General features: G+C 42.5%; 1 protein-coding gene across 1 annotated transcript; it reads left to right on the top strand.

The window, feature by feature from the left end:
• The first annotated feature begins 8,112 nt into the window (after positions 1–8,112).
• On the top strand, positions 8,113–20,963 carry ZNF367 (zinc finger protein 367). Its single transcript, XM_074954058.1, has 5 exons — positions 8,113–8,513; positions 11,306–11,456; positions 16,330–16,449; positions 16,812–16,950; positions 18,414–20,963. The coding sequence occupies exons 1-5, from the start codon at positions 8,175–8,177 to the stop codon at positions 18,649–18,651; spliced, it is 987 nt and encodes a 328-aa protein (XP_074810159.1). The 5' UTR covers positions 8,113–8,174; the 3' UTR covers positions 18,652–20,963.
• Positions 20,964–21,503: the final 540 nt, after the last annotated feature.

The following is a 21,503-nucleotide window of genomic DNA, read 5'->3' on the forward strand; positions in this document are numbered from 1 at the left end:
GGCCCCACCAAAGCACTAGCACCCCTCGCGGCCCGCGCTCCCAACCAATCAACGCCTTCAGCCGCGCCCCCTCCGAGCTCAGGCAACCAATACCAGCCACGGCAAGCTCTAGCAACCAATCAACACATTTGGTCCAACCTGCTGCGTGCCGTGGAAGCCAATCAAATCCGTAGGATGCTCGCCAGTCAATCACACGCCACCGACCAATGAAGTCTAGCGACTATGTCGTCGCTGCAGGTAGTTTCTCCTCAGCGGCTCCATTTAACCATTTTACCCCCGCCCCCGTGGTAAATCGTCTTATTAATTATTTATAACGTTTTTAATTATTCATGAGCAGATGTGGCTCGGAAGGGGCTGGGGCTGGACAGGCAAGGACTGGTCTGAGCACAGCCAGAGTGTGGTTGGGGGGGTGCATGGCATGGAGTGGCTTTCCGTGGCCCCATCTCTAAGGCATGGTGTACACCTAAAACCGAGGGGCGGGGGGGGAACAAACTTTTTGGCCCGAGGGCCACATTGGGGTTGCAAAACTGTATGGAGGGCCGGGTAGGGAAGGCTGTGCCTCTCCAAACAACCTGGCCCTGACCCCTATCCGACCCCTCCCACTTCCCACCCCTTGACTGCCTCCCTCTGAACCCCCGAGCCATCCAACCCCCCCACTCCTTGTCCCCTGACCATCCCTTCCTGGGACCCCCTGCCCCTAACCACCCCCCAAGACTCCCCCCATCCAACCCCCCTGATCCCTGTCCCCTGACTGCCCCTACCCCCTATCCACACCTCCACCCCCGATAGGCCCCCCAGGACTCCCACCCCCATCCAACTCTGCCTGTTTCCCGTCCCCTGACCCCCCCAGAACCTCTGCCCCATCCAACCGCTCCCCGGGACTCCCACACCTATCCAATGGTCCCTGTCCCCTGACTGCCCCTGGGAGCCCCAGGCCCCCAGCCCCCTTACCATGCCACTCAGAGCAGCATGTCTGGCAGCCGCACCGCTCAGCCAGAATCAGACATGCTGCTGTGCTGCCCTGCAAGAGCGCGCAGCCCCACCGCCCAGAGCGCTGCCCACACTGCGGCATGGCTGTGGGGGAGGGGAGACAGCAGGGCAGGGGCTGGGGGCTAGCCTCCCCACTGGGGAGCTCAAGGGCTGGGCAGCACAGTCCCACGGGCCGCCATAGTTTGCCCACCTCTGATCAATCTAGCCGCGTCTCTCAGGGCTGTAAAAAACTAAGGCACCGTAGTTAGGTCAACCTAGCCCCCATGTAAATGGAGCTAGGTGCAATGAAGAATTCTTGCATCCATCTACTACCACCTCTGGAAGGGGTGGTTATACTACTGCAACAGAAAATCCCTTCCATCCATCTCTGAAGTAAGGGTCTGTATTAGAGCGGAGCACCACAGCTGGGCCACTAACGCTGTTATTGTATTCAGGGCCAGATTTCCAATTAGTCACAGCACGCACGTGCCTAGGGGCACCTAGAAGTTAAAAATGGGTTAAAAGTTTCAATTATTATGGAAAACACAAAGGTCAGCTGTAGGCAAAGGGGGTGCTGAAGATGCTGTGCCTAAGCGGGCATAAGGTGTAAACCTGGCCCTGCTTGTACTGCAAACGTACCCTCAGTAATAATAATTAGTCTGGTACTAAACTGGTAGAAGGTTGATGCTGCTCATCATGTTGTATGTTATACCCAGTTGCATAGAAACTCTTTCCTTAACCTTTGTATTAGATAATTTTAATATTAGCTTTAATTTAAAAAATTATTCCTGTAAGATGCCATAGGTAAAGGGGGGGTGTTACCTCTGCAAAGGTCAAAACAGAAGACTCCAGGGCACCCTTTCACATTAACTACTGAAATAGTACACATTAATTGAAGTCAATGGAGTTCTGTCCAATCAGGCTATGGCTGAATTTGGCTGTAAAACATTTACTATTCCTTTTCACTTACACGTATTAAAGTTTATGGTGCCAGCAAATGTAGCAGAGTGTAAAGCACAGGCATTTGTAATACATTACTTGATTAGTTTTTCTTTACACAACAATCCCGGCAAGCTGGCAAATGTGCAGACGCAATAAATGAGAAAATAATGCTATTATTACTCAAGAAATCAGTTGTTTTGGTTAGAGGATGGTTGGGGGAAGCAAAGAAAAAAAAATAATGCCTAAAAGTTGTTTCTAGAAAGTCTAAAGGCTTCTGGTTGAAGTCTTCTGGATATCTTTACACAGTCAAGTTAAATTGACCATAAAACTGAAGGGCTGAAATTAGAGGTTAAAAGGAAGAAATAGGGATTCCTGATAAATATCCTCGGAGGTTGACCAAAATAGTGTTTTCTCCACCTGTCTTGTGAGGAACACAGAGGGCTTGACTTGGGGTAGGTAATGCCAGTTTGGCGACCTAGTTTTTAGACTGACATCTCAGAATTGCTTTCTTTAAGGGATTGTCTACATGGAGAAATTAACCAGACTAGCTACTGGATGTGAATTAAGATAAATCCGGAAAAAAAAAACGCTTTTTCGTTTTTTAAGAATAAGAGTGTCTACATGGGGAGCTATTCTGGAATACCTATTGCACTTTCAGTTCCCTTACCTTATTCCAGAGTAACCTCCCCATATAGATAAACCATAAATCTCCTGCCCTTATGTTTTCAAAGAAAACGATGAAAAAACATAATCGGAGGACAAATCAGTGCAGTGTTCACTGTCTGCCTATATCTGCTGATAGCATGAAAGAATAGCTCTAATGGGGTGTTGACTCAAATGCCCAATAATGAAAATTTAAATGTCAATGTTGTTAACTATTTCACTGCAAATCAAAGCATATATGAAAAAAGAGGAAGAATCATATTATTAAAGTTTGCACAATTCACTATAAATGTAATTTTATTTTCTTAAAACTTGGGCAAGTACTAGTACATTCTGTCCTGTGGTGCTAATAAAACAGATTAGAGAAGAAAGCATCTAAACCTCACCATGAGGAAGCCAATGCAGCAGAGCACCACTGGGCATCCAAGCTTTCTCAGACCAGCATACTGGCTGCCCTCACCTGCATTTACAAGGATTGAGTGCACAAATCATATAAGTAGTCATGAAAATGTTTTAGTACACATGTTGCATGTTTTATTCTCCTAATAAAATCACCAACAAGGAATACAATTAGAGATGGGCCCAGTGGATCTGAAAATTTCTCTAAAGTTTGGCTTTGTTTGGATCTGACTTTCTGAGTCATTCTGTTTTAGAAAAGTGGCCTCCCACAAATCTCAGATCTGATGCTGAGCTTCACCACCTCTTACGGTTCTTTGAATGTGGGGTTTTAGGTTCAGAGTCCCTTTTAAATAAAAAATACTAGAAATAATCTTAGTAGTAATTATCAAATATTATAAAATTAATAGAGATGGCATAGCACCACATCAGCAATGAAAACTTGTATCCCATGAAGTTGATGGCAAAGCTCTCATGTAGAAATTCAGTGTAGTTATATTCAAAATCAGAGAGAGAAAGCTGAGCTACTGTACTGTTAGTACTTCTGTGGTGCATTTTAGATCCCTGCACGGGACTATTCTTTAATCTCACTCCTGCTATTATTGCAGCGGGTTGTGTGGGACCCATAGGATCCCAGTCCCACTGCAGGGCTCTACACTAGTCCCACGCAGGGCTCTAGTACATCTAGCCTGCTGCCTATAACCTGTCTGAAAACCTTGTTCTCCCCCTTGCACTCATCATCCTTACATTCCTAAACATGGCTCACATACTGCATGTTTAAGAGATTTTTTTTTTTTTTTTTTTTTACTGCTCACAGTAATTTCCACTTGGGTGCTGTCTCGCTGGCAAGTGGTACACAAGTCCTCTTTGCGCTGCAAAAGCAATTTGAGACTCATTGTACTAGTTGAAGGAAGAGTGCAAATGGGCCAGCAGTGAGGGATGTTGGCAGAGCTTAAGGAAAATGGCACTAGTACTATAACTTTTTTGTTGGGTAACTGTGACAGATATGGAGTACTTGTGGCACCTTAGAGACTAACCAATTTATTTGAGCATAAGCTTTCGTGAGCTACCGCTCACTTCATCAAATGCATCCGATGAAGTGAGCTGTAGCTCACGAAAGCTTATGCTCAAATAAATTGGTTAGTCTCTAAGGTGCCACAAGTACTCCTTTTCTTTTTGCATATACAGACTAACACGGCTGCTACTCTGAAACCTGTGACAGATATGGCAATATCCTGAACAAACCTTCTTAAATTAAGTTAAATATTATTGAATTAAGTATTTTTAGAACTCCAGTGTATTAAAAATGCAATTATGTATTAGTGTGACATTGTATGAAATTTCTTTAAGAGGAAGACAGAATTAATACAATATCTGGGAAGTACTGTGGGCAGCAGAAAGTGAAAAGAGACCAGAACAAGAAGGCAAGACTGAGCAGAAGGAAGGAAGGAGGAGATGGGGTGCAGCAGAATTCTGGACTCCCCTTAACAGACACTGACTAGGGGACTCGTGGAGTGAGGAGGACACTGTGGCAAGAATTTGTGTATAGGTTTTGTTGTTTTCCCACACAGCTGTGTATCTCTTGCTCTTGCTGCATAAAGTATGACTGGTTTAGAATGTCTTTTTCAGTCTGTATATTTTTGCTTTAGCTATCACATGTTCCTGAAGATTTAAACTGTATCAGTTTGCCCACAAAGTGGAGCTCTGCCTCTGGGAAAGGGAGTGCTTAAGCTACTGGAATGTAGAGGGTCAGCACTGGTCGTAGGGCCCTAAGGCAGCTGGGCTGTGAGCTCCCACATCCAGCAGGGGTACCAAATAGAGAGAGTGTGCCAGAAAGACTAATGGAAGAGATGACTGAAGCCTGCCCAGACAAAGGGAGCTTAAAAGCATATGGGCCCAGTGTGTAGGAAGTGAACCAAACACAGCAGCCTGGTGAGTGTCCAAAAGGGGGAGTTTGACCAGACCTATGACAATTAGTAAAAAAAGAATGCAATTATCCTTTTAGGTGTATACTGGATAAATTCAAATATACGGGTGTATCTATTTCCAAATCTTTTCTCTTCATTTGTTAAAACATTTTCTAATATTAATGCTGATTTTTTATAAGCTGGATAGGTAGTATTTATTCTATATTAAAGATGAACAAGCTTCACAGGTTATGTCTTCATGCTTCTCAGTTTTGAACCCTTTTAAAAAAAACCAAAACACTTCAAATGGATAAAGTAAAAGCTGATACAGGCCCTGGATCTGTCATGCAATCTGCTAGTGTGGATTGCTGGATCCATGTGGAGTAGTATTAACTTCAATGAGAATCTTTTGGGATGTAGGTGGTCCATGCTAGCAGATGCTCAGATATGTTGGCAATGGTTAGATCAGTTCAACCAATTTTTTTTTCCTTTTTTTTTTTTTTACAAATGGTATAATGCTAAATTATCCAAAAGCAATTTCACTATGTTCAGACAATTTATTGCTACCATTTACATATTAGATGAAACTTGGGAATCTTTTTGGTTATACAGAATCATGTGTTCTCTTGTAAAGATGGAAATTTTATTACTAATTTATGTTTTGGAATACAAGGTGTGTGTTATATATGTGAAAGACAAAGATCCCAAGTACTTCAATCAATGCTGGAGAACTTGTATTCAAAACATATTTTGGACACATCTACTGATTATTCCATATTGCGAAGATGGAATAAGTAACTGAATCAATAACAAATTGGATTAGAACCCTTCAATATGCTGTTACTGGGAAGATATATCAATGGACAAATATCAAGAAACTAACGCCGCAGCTATTACTCTGCAAAATAACAATGCAAGAAATTGGCTACATGCCTAGAACTTTTAAGCATCACAGAATGGAACAAATTTGTCTGTACATTGATTAGGGTAGAAAGGTTAACTCACTCAGCAAATAATTTTCTTGATACAGATTACAAACGATGTTCACTTTAGCGCACATGAAACTGTTAATGTGTAAAAAGAAAAGGAGTACTTGTGGCACCTTGGAGACTAACAAATTTATTTGAGCATAAGCTTTCGTGAGCTACAGCTCACTTCATCGGAATCCAGCTTATGCTCAAATAAATTTGTTAGTCTCTGAGGTGCCACAAGTACTCCTTTTCTTTTTGCGGATACAGACTAACACCGCTGCTACTCTGAAACCTGTTAATGTGTAAGGAAATCAAATACTAATAAAATTCCATTGCAGCTATAGGTTACTTCTGATTCAGTACCAAATAAGAGTTCTGAATCATTTAGGATGCTCTAACTACAGTTGTACATCCCGGGGGCAAACTGTCCCCCAAGTATCACAAGGGCTTGTTTCTGAAACTGACTTGCAGAACTTGAAAAAACGCATGTTAATTGAAACTGATGAAGACAGGGCATCTGACATGCCAGATATGTAGTATGTAGGAAATTATCCTGATTGGAGCCTTTAGATGCTATTGCAATATGAACAACAGGAGTAACTTTAAAATGCAATCTCTGTCTGTTGTGAGATATTTGACTTTTCAAGCTGAGAGCACAGGGTCTTCAAAGCACAGGCAGATTTTTTTTTCCTTTTGATAATGCTGCTTTCATAGGACAATGGTTCTGCCACTTCAAAAGCACACACCCACTTCTTCCTGGAAGCATCTACAACGACTGGGCAGTTACCATCAACCAGTATATCGATGGTAAATATTTAGTCATCTAGTTAAAATGTTTGATTTTGTTTAAAACGAAGCCCTAAAAGCGTTGTAAAATCCGCCCTCCAGGTCTCGGGGCAAACACAACATAACAAACATCCCCTTGGGGAACTTAGTCTTCCAATCTAGGCAGAGCGGAGAAGGACAGCAGTCCCGGCCTGGCCATCACAGCCTGCCAGGGCCTCCTCTTCAAGCCACGGCCCCCAGCGCCGAGAGACTCATGGGCGGGTCCGGCTCGCGGGTTGTCTAATGAAAGTCAGGTTCAGCCTTGCAGGTTGCGGAGAAAAGCATGAGAACGGGACCGGCAGATAAAGAGCGCGCCCGCTGTCCTTGTTACGTCTCCTCCCGGGGAGCGCTGCTCACTCTGCCTGGGGCACTAGGTGCCCGAAATCAGCAGACGCGGCCACCCCGCAGCACAGGGGCTCTATGCAGGCGGTGGCAAGGCTGCCCGCCGACCGCTGCGCCGGGTACGTCCCGGCGCCTGCAGCGGCCCACGGGCCAGGCGTTGCGTAGCCCAGCGCGGGAAAGCCGGGCTGCGCCCACAGCAGCAAGCGGCACCTGGCACGGAGCGAGGCGGGGGTGGAGCCTGGAGCGTGAGGTCGCTGGCTTAACAGTGCCCGGGGGAGGGAGAAGGAGGAGCAGCCAGAGGCCCCAGCAATACCTCTGCCTACCCCCTTTAAGATGAACAGGTGACACAGCAAGAGACGTCATAAATGGTGAAAGCGCGCGGGAAGCTATCTTCTGCCTCCATGATTGGCCAAAAGAATAAGACAACAACAGCGCCCGCCAAACGCAGCAACCCGCCCGGCCTCTTTACAGCCCACCATAACGCCACGATGGCCCCGCCTCCTTCCTTCAGCGGCCCAATCAGCATCCGACCAGCTCCGTCGGAGCGGCGCCCCTAGTGCAGGGCGGAGCATCGCCGCCTCTGGCCCGCGATCCCAAGAAGTTTCGAATTCTGTTGGCTGGAGAGCTCTCCCGCCAATGGCGGGGCCTGGATGTGACCGAGCTCCACCCACATCCCGCCCCCGGGGGCGTGGCCGGCCATTTTCTCACAGGTGATTGCCTGAACTTGGCTGTCACTCTATTATATATCAACTGGATTCGGTGATTGGTTCCGCCCAGGCGCGAAATGTAACGCGGGAAAATCTTGGGCTCGGCAGGGGCCGGGCTGCCTGCAGGCTCGGAGGGGTTGCGGCGGCGGCGGCTCGGGCTCTGTTGTGACCGAGGCCAGGTTGGGGAGCCGACGCCGCTGCAAACGAGAGAAGCGCAGGTGTGGCCCCTTCTCCGCGGGCTGCTGCCATGGCCGGCGGCCGCCGCTGACATTGCGGCTCAGCAGGTCCGCGGCCGGAGCGGAAGGGGAGACCCGGAGAGGACCGGCCGGCGATGAGTGGCTGAGGCGGATCGGGCGGTGACAGGCGGCCGTAGGGTGAGATCTCGGCGCCCGGGAGAGCGGGCCTGAGCCGCCACAGAGATTCCCCGCCCCGCTGTCTGTGAGGGGCTCGCGATGGCGGAGAGGCCGCCCCCGGGCCCCCCGGTGATCTTCTGCCAGGACTCCCCGAAGCGGGTCCTGGTCTCCGTTATTAAAACCACCCCGATTAAACCGCCCCGGGGGAGTGAGGAGCCGGCGCCCCCACCGCCCGTCCCCACCAGCCCCGGCTTCAGTGACTTCATGGTGTATCCCTGGCGCTGGGGGGAAAACGCGCACAACGTGACCCTCAGCCCCAGTAGCGCCGCCGCTCCCTCCTCCGTCCAGCAGCCTCGAGGGGGGGTGGTCAGAGCCTCCAGCGGGGAGGATGAGGAGGCGGGCAGCCCAGATAGCGGCGGCGGCGGCAGCCACCTGAAGGTGAGTTCGAAGGGAGCATGCCAGGGAGCTGGGCACGATGGGGTTAAACCCTCGCCGGGCCCATAGGATGGGGGAGGCGCTGCCGCCGCGGGGCGCTTGCGGGCATTGGTGAGGGCGGGCGCCGGGCGTCTGTCCGGTTTAAAGGGTGAATCTGTGACCACCACCCCCGATTTAAAGTGAAGTCACTTCCGGGTGCAGCTCGTGCGCCGGTGACGACACATTCGCGCGCCAAAACTATACCCGCCAGACGCTCGCTCGCCGTTTGCCTGTGTCATATGCTGGCTGGGGAGGGTTCGACAGCGCTCCGGCTCCACTTTTGTGCGCAGGCGCGGTGCGGTATGTCAGCCTATAAGCCTAGGGTTCTGCTGGGGGCGGGGCTGCCTGCAGTCTGGGCATTCGGGGTCTGGGACGCGGAGGTCGGGGCTGGGAGCAGAGCTGCGGGGAGCGTGGCCCAGTGACTTGACACCCCTCTCAGTAAACTCTCGGGCATGGGGGTCGTGCAGTGGTAGAATTTCACCTGTTCGCAACTCGTGGCCCTCTGCAGTGCAGCCCCACCCCGCACAGTGCTTCTGTACAAATGCTCCGTGAGACGCCAGCTGTGTCTCGCCGATTCCAGGCCACATGCTCAGCTTCCAAGTAAAAATGCTTCTCCAAACTGACAACCCAGTAAAGCCGGCCTGGCTCTGAGAGTCCAGCTGTGCTCTTACTCACCCTCAGCCTTAGTAACAACTGAATCTGTATGGAAGGTAATGATCTCTGTTTTACCGCAACCCCGGCCAAGGTGTAGAGTGTGAGGAGGTAATTTGGTCGTTCAAACTTCCTCTAAACTCCTGGTTGCAGTTGAGGAAATGTAGATATTTAAATACATGATCCTTCTGCACATTGGCTGGCTGGCTGAGTTCTTTCAAGATTCAGGCCCCTCTAAAACAATCTTTTACTTCATTTATATCCCAGTGTTAAAATAGGAACCCTCCAAAAAGGGCATTACTAAAAATATTAGTGATAAGAATCAGAGGGGTAGCTGTGTTAGTCTGGATCTGTAAAAGCAGCAGAGTCCTGTGGCACCTTATAGACTAACAGACACATTGGAGCATAAGCTTTTATGGGTGAATACCACCTTTGTCAGATGCATGTAGTGGAAATTTCCAGAGGCAGGTATAAATATGCAAGCAAGAATCAGGCTAGGGATAACAAGGTTAGTTCAATCAGGGAGGATAAGGCTCTCTTCTAGCAGTTGAGGTGTGAACACCAAGGGAGGAGAAACTGCTTTTGTAGTTGGCTAGCCATTCACGGTCTTTGATTACAGCGACTCTTTGCTGCCTTTAGTGATAAAAATGTAATAGCAACTTAGCTGAGTTGTATAAGTCTCAGAACAATGCATTCCAAGACTTCTTGTGTATTACTTACATTCATACAAATGCTATTGCCACGTCTTTTCTGGACCTGAAGTTTAAAAATGTGCTCAAATCAATCTGTTAGCTGACAGAGGACTATGCATGATGTGGTAGTTCTCTTTCCTTTTCACAAGTAGAGCTGTTCAGTCCTGGCAAATGTTGCCTCTTGTTCTGTTATGTGCAGTCTAACTGATCCAAAGTTGGAATGGCCTTTATACTTTCAATTATAATTTCATGGTGTCAGTAGTAGGGAAAGGGAGAAGTTTAGCGGGAGGAGACTCTCAATCCTGACACTCCGTGAGCTAGGTGACTTAGTCTAATATATTTTAAAAGTTACAAAAAAAGTTTGGCTCTTTCCAAAATATTCTAGAATATCGTATAATAGTCTTCCCTCTGCCAAGATGATAGTGCTGTGCAAGTAGGTTTTATCATGGGAGGTGAAATCAGTGATGTTTTTATTTACACTGTATTCCTCAATCCTTGAACAAGAGTACTCAAGCAGCACACAGGTTTCAGAGTAGCAGCCGTGTTAGTCTGTATTCGCAAAAAGAAAAGGAGTACTAGTGGCACCTTAGAGACTAACCAGTTTATTTGAGCATAAGCTTTCGTGAGCTACAGCTCACTTCATCAGATGCCTGGGACAGAGTTGCTCCCTGGAAACCAAGAATTCTCTTTCCTTAAAGAGATTAAGGCAGAGAGCAAATTGTGCTGCAGCTTGCAGTGGCTACCCCAAAAAGAAATTACATCACCAAATTGAGAACAATGTAACGTTTATTTGAAGATTGAACAGAGCTCATATGCTGAGAACATTTTTTTTTTAACTATGTAATAGGGCCATCTGGTGACTCCTACCATAAAATAATTTAGAGTGCCAGATATACCCTGACTTCGTATTTGTTGTGCTTTCATGATATGCTTATTTTTAAACAATAAACTGGTTCAAGACTTAATGTTAAATCGAGGTAATCCCTGGGTCCAGCTCTTTCACTCTTACACGTCTGTGTGTGTGTGTGTGTGTATATATATATATATATAACTTGAATGCTGTTGTTGTGTTTATGCAATGACATCATGTTTCTAGTATCTAATTACTTGTGTTCTTTAAAAATGACATTTAAGCTGGAGCTTTGTGATTAACTTGTTTTCAGGGAAGAATAGTTGCTATGGATTTAAATCTCTTGATGTGGTTCTTTTAATGTTTGATGAATAATTACGATGGAGGAAAATAAAAGCTATTAAACAACTGTATTTTCCTGATGTGTTGGTACATACTTTCGAGAAACAGAAAGTTCCTGTTTAGAAAAGCTTCCCTTGGACTGAATCATTTGTCTGCAAGTACTATATTGATATTTTTTAAACAAACTGCACAGTTTCTTAATAGTGTGGGTTTTTTGATAGGATGGTATTAGACGTGGCCGACCAAGAGCAGACACAGTGCGAGATCTAATAAGTGAGGGAGAGCATTCATCCAGCCGAATCCGTTGTAACATCTGCAACAGGGTGTTTCCACGAGAGAAATCTTTACAGGCACACAAAAGAACTCACACTGGTAAGTGAAAGGAATGTAATGTTGTGCATAGAAGAAATATTTATCAAGTAGTTAAGATTTTAGCTTGGAAGTTCTTCCATTCTTACAATTAGTATTCTGGTCTAGTTATTGAATGGACTACTTTTTTCCCTGAGGTCTGTTAGTGTGGTCAAGACATTGTTTAAATTTAATCTTTGTGTAACTGCTTGTGTTTATACTGGAGTAATTGTGGCAGAGCAACCAGCATTGCTGCGATAAAAGGAAACATTTAGAGATTGTTTCCCTCTGCTTTAGTTACATGTTACACTTAGTAACTGAAAAAAAAGGAGGATTTTTTTTCTTGGTTTTACTCTATATATGATGGTACTTTTCACTTTCTTTTCTCTGTTTCCCTCTTGTGTGGGTCCTTCACACAACAATGGAAGGGTGAGTGCAGAGAAGGAAAATGTTAATAAATCCATAAAAAATTGTCAGGGGAGCTTTAGGCCAGGTATTATATTTTGAGCTTTAAAAAAAAAAATTGACTAGATTTAAATACACCTTGCCCTCTCTCATTTTCTTCATTACCACCCCTTCTTTTTGTGTTTATTATTTGATGTAATATGTTTCTGGGTTAAATTTAAGGATAAAATTTCTTCCTAGGAGTACTTATTTAATAATTATGTAGCTAACATGCATTTAGATTAGGGGAGATCAGATTTTTTTTTTTAACTTTATCTAGATGCTCCGTTTTGCTCAGCTCTTGGCTGTTAGGGGGAAAAAACTGCTGACTATTTTAACACAGACCTTTGACCACCTAACTGCATCTTTTTGGGGAAAAATAATGTAAGAGTGTTACAGAAAAATGGTTAATTCTTTGCTAAAACATTATGCATTGACAAACTGGACCCATCTTGCTTTTGAAAAGCGAGATTCATTGTTCCCTTATACTAAGCATAATTGAACAGATTTTTCTTATGTACATGACATTATATTCTGCAATAAAATGTCACAATACTTGATAATACCTTCAAAATAACTTGCCTCCTGTGGTTTATTTTTCTGGATCAAATAAGGCAAGTCTGCCTGTCTGCCAGTATTAAACGCCAATTTTTCTATTCTTTTTTGGTCACACACAAGATGTCTTTGTATTTCATTTTCCTCGGTAACGTTAAACTTCCATCCCTGAAGTGCTAACCGATTCAGATTGTCTTAATGGAAAACTCATTGGGCCAGATACATCCTTGGTGATGATACTCCATTGACTTATATAGACTTACTACGGTACTAGATTTGGCCAGTTAGATCTCACGAAAAGACTATTTGCCCATTTCATTTACTTTTGAAATTTCCCTGTAGAATAGGAAGGCAGAAATTATTAGCTGTATTTATTATTTGCAGATTTGTCTTCAGCTGACCTAATATTCTGCCTCTAAATCCTGATGTCCTTTCTTAGGCAAACTCCCATTGACTTTAGTGGTAGTTTGCCTGTATAACTGAAGGTCTTAACACATTTCTGTGGACAGCAGGCAGCAAATAGCTGGGAAGAGAAGAAAATCTGAAGTTCTTTCTGCAGCCTTCCTGGAACTGCCCCTCCTAGCCCTAGCTATTAGGGCTCTGTAAAGGACAGAAGCCTTCTTGGAGACATTCTACCATTGGTTGGGTCGCATATGACTGCTTAGTAGCTGCCAGAGGCTTTGGAGAGGCAGGAAATACAGCTTCACGCTGTAGTATTGCTTCCCCTAAACCTTCACAGTGAAATTTGTAGCAGGGCAAGGCTCATCACCATAATGAGTAGCGTATTGCCAACCCCATTCACAAGTCACTATGATTCTCCATCCAAATCCATATCAAGCTCTTGCTTCTGTGCAAGTCCAGGAAATGCTAACAGTGTTGTGGAGGCAACAACCCCATTTTCTCTTGGAAAGGGTAGGATCTGTGGATTTCTGTGCATGGATCAAGGGTGATCTGGCTCCATTTATGGACCTCAGGATTTGGCCACAGGCTACAGACTTAGGCCCAGATCCCCAAAGGTGTTTAGACTCTTAACTTCCATTGTAATCAGAGCTTTATTTCTGAAATGTTAGCAATCCTGTTTCTTTTGGCCAGTATTCTTTTGGCCAAACAGTATTTGTTTAGTATCACCTAGTGGTGGAATTGTGAACAGTGCTACAGATTTTGAACATAACTTCAGCCAAGTGCCATCCTTCATGTACTAGACAAGAGGGGCGGCTCCAGCCTCTTTCCAGTGCAGGGCTGAGGTTGGCTAGAATGAAAATTGAGAGGGCGGGGGCACTATACATGCTGTGGGCACACATGCTTGCTTATTTTTTCTAACAATATGCACTTAAATGTGTGTTTTATCTGTTATCCTCAGAAGGGGAATAAAAATATAAACAGATTGATTTGGTTTTAAACTTCATCTGTAGCAGCTTCTTGTGCAACATTTATTTACAGAAAACCAATAGGAAAAATAATTAAGCCAATAAACTAATAACTAACAAATGCAAACTTCTGGGGGAAAAAAATCACTGGTTAAATAATATTAATAGCTAATTACTTTAAATTGGAGAAAGTACTGTATTACATTTTAAAATTCTGCCATTTGCACATGGCAAAGTAAGATATTTGGAGACTCAGAGCCATGATACAACTCATGCTGCAGTCAATCTGGAGCAGGGGGCCTCAGTGCAAGAAAGAGAACTGAACACACAGGTGCTATAGAAGGCGTTACCTGGACACCTTCTGCTCTGTGCTCAGTCTTTAGCAACGGGAAGAGGCAGTGGGTGGGAAAGAGAATGGATGCTGGGTCTATGTGGCTCCTGAGCCCAAGCCAGATTGCAAACCAAAATGTTGTCGGCCTAAGCCAGAGCATGTGCAGCTGCAGCAGGCATGTGGCAGGGAGCCACACTGGGGATGTGAACCATGTAGGGAGGAAGCAGGGGTGCCATTTCAGATGGGGGGCGGACTTTTACTGTGATTCCAGGGGCTACTTAAGTACCCGAAAACTCCAGGGTTGTTTTTTTTGCAGATAACTTAGAAATGAAGTGATAGGAGCAGTGTATCTAATTCCTATATAAAGAAAGAAAAACATATTTAAAAGCCCCTATTAAAGCCATATTTTAAGTTTAGAAAAATCAGGAGATAATACAGCAAGATAATTCCAAACCTTGAGGTATAAATTTTGGAGCCTTAAGACAGATATCAGAAACACAAGTTAGATGCTTTGTACGCATCTATAGTAGAGATAAATAAAATCTGCTTATTTTCTCTAAAAGACCTACTCTGTGTTACTGCCATTATTTACTCTATTTTAATTATTTTTTTCTCCACTAAAAACATATTTAATTTTTAACGTGATTGTTTTCTTCCTTTTATTAAGGACAGGAATTTATTCTAATTATTTTGGCATTTATGTTTACTGATCACAATCATGTATGTGACTCACTAACATTAGACTCCATTACTATTAGTATCAGACTTGGAACTGCATTTATTTTCGTACACATTTTAAGTTACGTTACAAATATAATTAAAAATAAAAATTGAAAAACGTGACCATCTGCACAATGTTTAAAGTTATGAGTTCAGCTCATTTTTTTTTTAAACTCGTACTGCTAAAGTGAGTACAAGCTAAATTTGCTTTCTAGAAGGACACTATTTGATTGTACCATTCATTTTAAATAATTAATGACAAAGCACAATACGGTAAAAGTAATGATTCCAGCCAGGGCAGGTTAGGTATTTTAGAACTCACTACTCAAAGGATTAAATTTAAGCATAAGAAATAAAATTATGAAATGCACAGTCCAGTCAAAAAACTAATTTAACAGTACTGTAATCTTTAATGAACTTTGAAAGAATGAAATTACAGAGAATATATGTGCATTGTGCATTTTGACAGAAAGTACCAAGAAATAATAATAGTGTGTGTGTGTTGGAGGGAGTATATGAGAGACTGTGTGTGCCTGTGAGTGTGTCAGTGCACTGTCTCTTTAAGCTGAGCACTCAAGAGCCTGAACGATTGTTCAGTGCAGCAGCTGCAACTCCCACTCCTGAGCCAGAGGCACCAGCACAGACAGGCTCCCTGTCCCCCCAGCTCAGTGGAGATCCACTCAGGCACAGCCACCTCTAACATTGGGCAAGCTCCCACAGCATCCTGCCAGCCATGAGTCAGCTTCCCAAAGAAGGGGAGACTGTCAAGACAGCAGCTGGGTGGCTGGAGATTGTCAGCTGCTGGCCAGGTGCCCAGTTCTGGGGGGAGGGGCTAAGCCAAATTTTGGAGTGGCTGTAGCCTCTGCAAGACCCCCCAAGCCCTCCTCCTGCTAGACAAAGATTAAATCAGTCACCCCATAATATAAACATTTGTGCTTATGCACGAGGATTTCTACATTTTACCACAACATAATCACTTCTGCTGTGTTAGGGACACTCAAATCTCTGTTTTGTTTGAAAATTACTTCTGTTATAAGTAACACCTAAGATTGTTGCAACTGAAAGTTACTAGAGAATATTTTTTTCTGTAGTCGCTGTTTACTTTGTGTTAGCTCAGTTTATTATTCCTTTATATTGTCATTGTTTCTCATTTGTGTGGGTCTTTTTACATAGTAACATGGGAAAGGCTGTGTAAATTGCAAAATATCATTGTAAAATCACAACTGTCAAGAGAATTAGGGCAAGTGTAGCACCTAAGACCACTTAAACACTAACTCAGTTGACTAAATTTCAATTTGATGTCCTTGTGGAAGTGGATTTTTACAGTTTCTGGGCTACCATTATCTTTCCACAAAGGAATTGTTTTTTCATCATTGATTTAGGGGATCCTCAGCAGAAACACTGAGCCATGGACCATCACCAGATGGTGTCCAGACTTTCTGAATTTATAACTCTTAAAATTCTACTCAACTTTTTTTAGGTGAAAGGCCTTATTTGTGTGACTATCCAGATTGTGGGAAAGCCTTTGTTCAGAGTGGGCAGCTCAAAACACACCAACGTCTTCACACAGGAGAAAAGCCTTTTGTCTGCTCAGAAAATGGTAAGCCATCAGAAAATAACTGGCGGTATTTAGAGCATGGGCAAGTTTGGCAGTAGTATTAGTACTACCATCTACATGTGCCCTGGAATCTCCATTTTAGATAATCTTTTAAAAGGGGGGGGAAATAAGTCTGTGTGCAACCACATAAACATTTGTCAGTTTAAAAGCAAAGTTCTTAAAAGTATAAGCAGGTTGTTTAAAAAATTACTTAATTTTTTGATTATGGGGCATTCTATGGTGAATTGAATCCAGATTTTAGAGCAGGAAGAAAGTTAATTTAATAATGACTTAGTTTCTTAAATTTTGGGCTTACATGTTGGACAACTGCTTTTCTTGATTATTGTCCTTGCTTTTTTATTAAGGATGTTTAAGCAGATTCACACATGCAAACCGTCATTGCCCCAAGCATCCCTATGCAAGACTGAAGAGAGAAGAACCCACAGGCAGACTGAGTAAAAAACAAACCGCTGACAATAAAGCTGTTGCTGAGTGGCTAGCAAAGTAAGTTCTCTTAAACTGTGACCATCTAGAATTATTTATTAAGATGCTGAGAGCAGTGAGGTTTGAAATGTCAGTAGAAGCCAAAAACTTTTACACTCATGGTGTTTTTTATCATCTCAGACTATTTTTAAATTCCTGTTGAATTATAATACTTTTTATACAACCTTTATGTGAAACAATTTTTAAAGACTCATTATTTCTCTGGGTCTTATTCACCTTGGCAGTTCTCGAATGTATCAGTTCCTTCACACCTATGCCACGAGAGACTTAATCTAGCAAAGGGCGTATCCATAGAGCCTCTAAGAGAATTAAAATTGTCATCAGTATCAAATATGGACTTGGTATTTTTCACTGGCACAACCACCCCAAGTCAGACTTCTTTTAGGCACTTCTTGTGACATAGTTTCTCAGGAAGTTCTTAATATTCCCTCCGTGGTTACACAGATGTCTCATTTTGATGAATGTGCTACTGCATGCTGTATAAAAGCATTGTACTCCGAAGATGATACAACACACTTCCTCTGTTCTTCATTTTCTCTTCAGGTTGAATGATTCAGCTGTTCCCTAGTGTGCTATTTGTTTAAATTCCAGAGGTTAGAATTAACTTCTCTAGTGGTAGTTGCTTCTGGTTTTTTTTTTTTTTTCTCATTGGGAAGGATTTTTGATTTTTTCCTTCTCATCTGTTTTCCCTTTGAGTGGCTCTTTGTATTAACAGCTGCTGTAATAAGCAGTGTTTTCCTTTGGTGCTGCAGTATTCATGGTGTTGAATACGCATGTATGAGGGAAGGTGGTGGTAGGTGTATTAAGAGCTGACTGACTCTTTGGGGGGGGAGAGAGAGAGAGAGAGAGAGAGAGTGGTCTTGTAGTGGACTGGGACTTGAGATTTGAATTCAGTTCCTGAATGCCACAGACTTCTAAGCTAGTCTTTTAATCTTAGTTTCTGAGACATTAAAATTTCTATCTGTAAAATGTGAATAACAATACTCCCTATCTTCCTGTCTTTGGAACAGTGTACATAGGGTTGTGGTGGATCCTCCATCACTAGCAACTTTTAAATCAAGATTGAGTGTTTTCTAAAAGATATACTCTAGTTCAAACAGGAACTATTTCAGGGAAGTTCTCTGGTCTGTGTTTATTAAGGAGATCAGACTAAATTATCACAGTGGTCCTTCCAGGCCTTAGAATCTATGATGGAGGTGTGGGAACAACATATAGAAAGGATTGGGGGGGGGGGGGGGGGGTTTGAAAAGGGAGCTGAATACTGCATCATCTTCCTGAGGTGGAAAGCTTTCTGTTTGTTTAAATACCACAAAATAGGGGCTGAGAAATTAGCAATTGGAATTAAATGAATGATCCAATCGTGTTTTAAGATTCTGGTTTGGAAGATTCTTGTCAGCTTTCAATGAAACTTGTTGGTCAAGTTGGATGATGCTTATAAACTATGTAAAACTTTGACTTCACAGGTATTGGGAGACAAGAGAACAGCGCACTCCTACTCTGAAAAGCAAAACAGCTCAGAAAGCTGACCAGGAACAGCAAGATCCCATGGAATATCTTCAGTCTGATGAAGAGGATGATGAGGAAAAAAATAGTGCTCCCTCAGCTGCCCGCCGCCGTCTTCAGGAGCAGCGTGAACGCCTGCATGGTGCACTGGCTCTTATTGAGCTTGCAAACCTGGCTGGAGCACCACTGCGACAGTAGCATAGGAACTGAATCTGCCAGTATATAAAATGTACTGCCTGGTGGTACTTAAACAGTTAGATCCTGGGCATAAGCTAAGCACCTTATTTGCTTGTCATAGGCTGCTATTCTGTAGAATTTATGAAGAATGTTGTTGCCTCACAAGATGGGGTGAGAGAATTGCACTTTTTTGTATGGTAAAAGACAGATGTAAAGTTTTTAAGTATTTTGTAAATATGGGACTGCACAATGCAGGGTCGACAAATTGCATATTGTGGAAAGTTAGATTTTTTGCAAGGTTAATTCATTCATTTGAAGCAGTTCTCACAGGAAGCACTTTCTGAACATAATGCTTGTATGAATAGGAGAATTGTACAGTTAACAAGAGGAGGATTATTTATCTGACTATTTAAACAAAATTACATTTAGTACGTTTGATAATACTGTAAGCGGTGATGCAACCAAGTCTTTAATGGCAATATATTTTATCTAGTATCACTAAGAAGAGGGCAAAGGTTCTAACTTGTGGCTGCGAAGAAAGTAGTTACATAGAAACTATAAGAGTTCAGGATCTTCACTGTGACTGCCAACTGCCCAAAGTATGAGACTGACTTCGCTATCTGTTTTAGACTTAAGATTTCAGTAGAATCTCTTGGTCTGAGTAGCACTTGTTATTCCTAGCACATGATGTTGGGAACTTTTGCACATTGTCAGGCTTATTTGAAAATGAATGATTAGTCTTGCAAAGTCTAGACATAAAGGTAACAATTGGTAATATTTCTCAGATATTTTGGACCCTGTAATGAGATTTGGCACTTGTTTTGTTAATAAAGTGGGTATTTACAGGGTGGTATTGATTTGTAGTAAACTATTTAGACCTTATTAGCTAACACTAAGTTTTAAAGTTCTGCTTTTATATGACTATTAGCAAATAGAAGCCTCCATATTCTTTTGTTTTAAGTGCATAAAGCCACCTTATTGCTTTACTTCAGGATAAGATGTCAAGTTTGTGTTCACTAAGTGTAGTACAGCTATCAGTTAAACACTGCAGAAGAATATTTGCTGTTCAACTAGAAAATAGGCTTCCAGAGATAGTTGCAAGTGTGTTTAAATTGTGTGGTTTCATATATCTTTCCCAAATAAATGAAGTTACAGAGCACTGCTTAGTGATCTCAAGCACAAACTGAAAAGTAAGGTTAACAGTACATCCTCATCACCTCATGTTTTGTATTGGTTTTATCTGATTTACAATACAACAGGCTTGTCTCATGGTCTTATTTTGCCTTTCTTTTGAGCAGCATATAACCAGAGATGTGTAATATGCTAACAGATGATAAAAAATTTGTTGAATTGGGCATGCTCAATTCACCACATTTTTTATATATAAATATTTTAATGTTGGGCTGCTGGTTTAGTGGATAACAACTGGATTTTTTGTTAATATCTTCCAAATTTATTGACCTACTGCTTCTGTAGTTCATAACATTACCCAGGCTATAGACTCTTCCCTCTTAATTTTTTTTAAACTGATTAGATGAGGACAGATGTTTCACAAATATAACATGATTATAGTAGAGAATGCAACTCTTGAATTCAGTTTTTCTAATAACTGATTCCTATAATGGCATGAATTTTATTAACCTGGTACATGTCTACAATTGTGTTGGTGCACTTAACTAAACAATGGTCAGAGATTCTAACTTTTAAGTGATGGTGATTTTTAGATTTACCAATGCAGTTCTTAATTTCTTGTGTTTATTTCCTTGTTAATTTATTTGGCCTCAAGCTTTTTTTAAAAAAAACATTAAATAAAGCAAAATACTCTTCTGTGGCCACCTGGGATATTCTAACTACATACAACTACTTGGCAATTCAAAGGCAGTAGCTGTAAAACCTCTAAGACTAACAGTGTTGGGCCCTAATCCTTCAAGTGGCTGGACATGGGCAGACCCCCTGTGCATGCCCACATAGAGCACTGCTGACTTTATAGGCACTCCATGTGGGCACAGGGATCTGTTAGTAGCCAGTTGCAGAAATCAGGACCATGTTTTGGGGTTGGGGAGGAGAACCTGTTTCCCCAATCAATTGTAATAGGTTCGACACATTTATAGTACTGGAAGAAACTTTATACAAATTATTCAGTACATTGAATTTGGTCTAACTAAACACGTTCAAGCAGCTTAATCTGTTTTGTATATGTTATACATTTTGGGAAAATACCAACTAGAATTGTTTGAGGTGTTAGACTGCTTTTGGAGTATTTCTTAACATAATTTTGAAATGTTCTGTGCTGCATAAGTGTCAGTTGTAGTTTGGCATGATTTAACAGCAAAAGAGTAAAAGTGCTGTAATTTTCATAGGTGCTCCAAATAAAGGTTGGTTTAATTTTAAGTTTAAAATCCAAGTGTTAGCAGTGGTAATTTTTGATGTTTTTAACTGTATTGTGTCAAGCTAGTTGCTCTTGACTCCCACAGTTCAATCACTTTATAACTGTTCCTTGACTCTTTAAGGGTTTATTGGCCTCACCAATACATTCTTGTTGTAGGAAAAAAAATTACTCTTGCTGTTTACTTCCTAATCTCCTAACCTGAAATTGGTTTCTGAGCCTTATTACTGTACTTGATGAGTTCAAGATAATTCACTTGAATGAGAATCCTGTTTGGAGTAATTATGGTAGTCCAAAATGAATAAACATGGCAAGAATACATTTTTTTGAAGTAGTCCAAGCTAGTGAAGTGTCCTACTTCATGACCAACAATTCAGTTTGCAGTTGATCTGTTAATTTTTAAGTTCTTATTTTTTGTCAGACATGGTATGTGTGAAAGAGCTTATCAGCAGGGTGGATTTGATTTAAATCAAATAGATTTAAATCA

Source organism: Natator depressus, chromosome 5 (assembly GCF_965152275.1).
Source record: "Natator depressus isolate rNatDep1 chromosome 5, rNatDep2.hap1, whole genome shotgun sequence".
Classification (NCBI taxonomy): domain Eukaryota; kingdom Metazoa; phylum Chordata; order Testudines; family Cheloniidae; genus Natator; species Natator depressus.

Excerpts from the sequence above, each read along its gene's own strand:
- ZNF367 (XM_074954058.1), top strand. The coding sequence starts at position 8,175 with ATGGCGGAGAGGCCGCCCCCGGGCCCCCCGGTGATCTTCTGCCAGGAC. Across the intron at positions 11,457-16,329 it reads ACACAAAAGAACTCACACTG|GTGAAAGGCCTTATTTGTGT; the intron begins GTAAGTGAAAGG and ends AACTTTTTTTAG. Across the intron at positions 16,951-18,413 it reads GTTGCTGAGTGGCTAGCAAA|GTATTGGGAGACAAGAGAAC; the intron begins GTAAGTTCTCTT and ends TTGACTTCACAG.